The 4,270-nt window shown below is 47.3% G+C and overlaps 1 protein-coding gene across 1 annotated transcript; it reads right to left on the reverse strand.

Moving 5' to 3' along the window:
- Window positions 1-222: 222 nt before the first annotated feature.
- LOC121873762 (acetylcholine receptor subunit alpha-like 1) lies at window positions 223-1,354 on the reverse strand (the record flags this gene model as incomplete). Its single annotated transcript, XM_042377461.1, is given in 1 exon segment — window positions 223-1,354. A coding segment is annotated over 1 exon segment (218 nt), but the record flags the coding sequence as incomplete, so codon positions are not given.
- Between the last annotated feature and the right edge of the window lie 2,916 nt (window positions 1,355-4,270).

Consider the following 4,270-nt stretch of genomic DNA (forward strand, 5'->3'; position numbering starts at 1 on the left):
TTATCAATACAATGCTGAGTGTGTTAGCTGCATACAGTACAGTACAGTACAGTACAGTACAGTACAGTACAGTACAGTACAGTACAGTACAGTTCGGTATTTGTACAGTATAATATAATACAGTATAGTACAGTATAAAATACTACAGTACAGTACAGTATAAAATAATACAGTATAACATAATACAGTACAGTACAGTAACTCTACAGTATAATATAAAACAGTACAGTACAGTACAGTACAGTACAGTACAGTACAGTACAGTACAGTACCACAAGTAGACACCCAGGGAAGGGTGTGCATCTCACCAACAGTACTCGCTCACCGTATCTACAATTATACTTACATATTCTTCAATAAAGAGTACAGTATGGATTTGGAATATTCTCTGCACGTTATAAATAATGCAGCAGATATATAAATGTTTACATGTAATGTACATACAGTAGTGGAAAAGTACATTCTCAAATCACTAAATTGTCCCTACATGGAAAAGACTCAAGAAAAAACCTTCATTACGGAAACTGCACATTATAGTAAGGTTGTCTGGCACACGACATGAGCCGCTCACACAGTGTTCATGGAAGGTGCAGCTACAACTCTACTACCTACAAATTCACTTATATCTGGCTACTCGTAGTCCACCACCGTCTCAGTATTGAGCAATATGGCCGTAATGGTCCTAGGGGAAATACAGTGCCAACACCACGCCACAAGTGTTTACAGGCAGTGAGCTTATGTGAGTCGTTGAGCTCATCGTGAAACTTTACTTACAAACAAACTTAGTTTCCAAGTTAACACGCTACAAAAATTTGATATCGAAGAGTGTGTGTTCTAGTGAGCAGAAACCAAGACCGATGACAGGTGTGTTGGCACGACAGCCTCACAAAACACACCACCAGCTTATCTTCATGACACCCGTCAGCGATAAAGTGGATGCAGTTTTTCCACCACTTATTAGAATGAGATAAGACAACTGCACTTTTCCCTCAGGTAAATCTGTACATGTTGTGCTCCATTATAAACTCTGAGATTATGTTGGGTGAGTGTATTGTGGCACCCAAGTGGTAAGCTCCAAACGGTTTCTCGCCGAGGTCGCTGCCCCAAGCACCGTGGCTCGCACTACACAACACAGCTCAGGTTATACTCGACGGGGATGTGGAGCTCTTGGAGGAGCCGTGATCCCCTACTGCCCGAATCTCTGAGTACACGACATCGATGGGCAGACGATCATCATAGAGAGTGGGAGCCTGCAAGATGATGCCAGCTGTGCCCGTCAGCACCGCCAGGGTGAAGATCCACAGAAACAAACGATCCAGGACCATCGCCACGTACTTCCAGTCCTCCTTAACCTGGAAATAAGGGTATCATGGCTTTGTTGAATTATCTTAATGTTTATCATTGTTGTATACCTACAGTACACTGTCTAAGTACATTGTTTGTATACCTACACTGTCTAAGTACATTGTTTGTATACCTACACTGTCTAAGTACATTGTTTGTATACCTACACTGTCTAAGTACATTGTTTGTATACCTACACTGTCTAAGTACTGTATGTATATTCTGTATGCTGTATTTATATTATGCTATGTATATTATGTATGTGCTCCATTTATGTATTATTTATTTAGCCTAGCTAGTAGCGTTTGAGCAATGTATTTATCAATGTCCCACATGCTTAATTAATGTGCCTGGCGACGTATGGAAGCTGCTAATGTATCACTTGCCATACGTCGTCTATAGAGCAGTTGACAAGCAGACAGGTTGAGGAGCGGTACTCCCCTTGTGTACATATCTCTTATCCAGTAAATAGAACCTACAAAATCTATACAGGTTTTTGTGTTCGCTCCTGTATATTGAACTTATTACCCAGAACATGAACATGGCGCAGTGAACCGGTTTTATTGGATAATTACGAGTGACAGTGCAAAGTTTGTGGAAAGCCGGCTTATGGACCCCTTGCCCTGTGTCAACCGCAGCCCGCCACCCCTCCTCAAAGAATTTAGCAACTTTGAGCAGTGTCAGTGACAGTGATTTTCTGTGAAGTGTTTAGTGCATTGTGTGTTTCGTGCCATACATGTGTGACCTTGTTCTAATTGATTCCCAAGGTACACGGCATGTTCTGGGCATTTGTAAGGAGTAGACTTCAGTAATTTCTCATGGGCCTGAGGTAACCGCTTAGTCAGTTTCCACCCTCAGTCGTTCCACACCCTTCATAGCCTGAGGAGGATTGCTCACTGCCCGGGACACACATACACATAATACATGTACTAACACACTGACCGCTGCGATTCCCTTATATATATTTTATATATATAATCTACTTATCTGTGTATTTAATTAATTTTTTGTCTGAAATCTTGTTGATACGACGGGCTGACCGGTCAACACTGATTTAGACACAGTAGCCGTGGAGCCAGCGCCCGGATGAGTCAGTCGGATGATAGCTCCGCAGAGATGGATGACCAGGCTGACCATGACGCCCCAACTACCACAACATCGCGCAGCCCTTCACCTCGATATTCAGCGTTGTCTCCAGAGATAATTGCTTTAATGAAGTTTATGAGAGATGAAAGGCGCGAAGATGAAGTTAACAGACGTGTGGCGGATGAACACAGAAGGCAAGCAGAGGCAGAGAGAGACCACCAACGGAGATTGGAAGACAGTGCACGGTTTGAAGCTTTGATATCTCGCCTCACTGTTAACCAAGCCCCTGGCTCTAACACTACCTCGGTACTGACTGGTTCAGATACCTCATCAATGCTTCCTTCACGCCTCCCAGCCCCACCTAAAGCAGCTGCTCAAACACCGCCCATCTTGAAGCCTGATGTGACTTTCCAGACTTTTCGTGAATGGCGGCGACGGTGGACTCATTATTCTACAATGGTGGATCTCCAGAGTTTGTCACAGCCTAAACAACTCATTCAGCTGCGTATGTGCTTGTCCTTGGAAATTCAGCGTGTCTTAGAACATACGTTGCAGGTACCTCCGACCTCTTCGCTGTCTGTAGAGGAGGTACTGGACATTCTACAACGGCACATCAAAGGACAGCAGAATGAAGCTCTGCGCAGGAGGGAATTGTTTAGCTGCAGACAGATGGAGGGCGAGACTTTTGACGCCTTTTATGTACGACTCAAGCGAGCCTCGGAAGAGGTAGATATATGTCTAGGCCACCACCAGCAGTGCGAGGAGACCCAGTTGAAGCAGGTGATCCTGGTGGGTGTTAAGGACGAGGAGCTTGTCCAACGCCTCACCTCCCTCGACTCTTCCTCTTCTCTTAAGGATGTTTTGACGATATGTCGCTCCTATGAGGCTGCCAGGTGTGCCACCTCTGCCATCCGAGCTCCCCCTACGGTTGTACGCGCTGTGTCCCGGTACAAGAAGGACAAGAAGTCTGCTCCTACGCCTTCGCCCACCACGTCCACGCTCGGTTCATTTTGTAACAACTGTGGTAAGCAGCACGGAACACAGGTGTGTCCAGCTGCTGAGTCTACCTGCAACACTTGTGACCGTAAGGGCCACTGGTCACTCACAGTACGGTGCCCAGCCAAACGCGTCCAGTGCAATGTGTGTGGTCGTCTGGGCCACTATGACAAGTGTTGCCTTACCAACAAACCCAAGGGACAGCGTCGGCGGAAGCTTCGACGCCCTTCCACCAGTGAGGACCGCCCACAGTCGCCAAATCAGAGGCACGACGACCCTGGACAAAGCCCGACCCATATTAGGAGGGTGTACTCCTCGCGTCCCAGGACCTAAGTCCCCCAGCACGTCAGCGTCAACGTGACCTACGGCAATGTGTTATCCTGTCTCGAGATGCTGCCCGACACCGGCGCTAAGGCTACAGTCATCGGTCCCCAGCATTTGCAATGCTTGGGGCTCTCTCCAAGCAATCTAGGACCGCCTCCGAAGGACCTCTGCGTCACGGCAGATGGTTCACAGATGGCCCCAGCCCTAGGTTCACTCTATGCACATGTCACCTTTGGCAACAGGTCGTGTCAAGCCTGGATTGACGTGCATAATGGTGTCCCGACTCCTTTGCTGTCCTACAGACATTGCCAAGAGTTGGCCATCATCTCCCAGGACTTCCCAACACCGATTCTCGAGGTAAAATACGCCAACAGGGTGCACGAAGGGAGCAGCAATTACCCTGCTGCCGCCCTACCCCTACCTCTGGCCAGTGACACCTCTCCTTCGGTAGTTGTCCCTGCTGCTTCAAGTCTCCACGCCTTGGCTCGCCTCCACGACAGTCACTGTGGAGCCGAGGCCA

The sequence above is a fragment of the Homarus americanus genome, unplaced genomic scaffold (assembly GCF_018991925.1).
Source record: "Homarus americanus isolate GMGI-L3 unplaced genomic scaffold, GMGI_Hamer_2.0 scaffold55560, whole genome shotgun sequence".
Classification (NCBI taxonomy): domain Eukaryota; kingdom Metazoa; phylum Arthropoda; class Malacostraca; order Decapoda; family Nephropidae; genus Homarus; species Homarus americanus.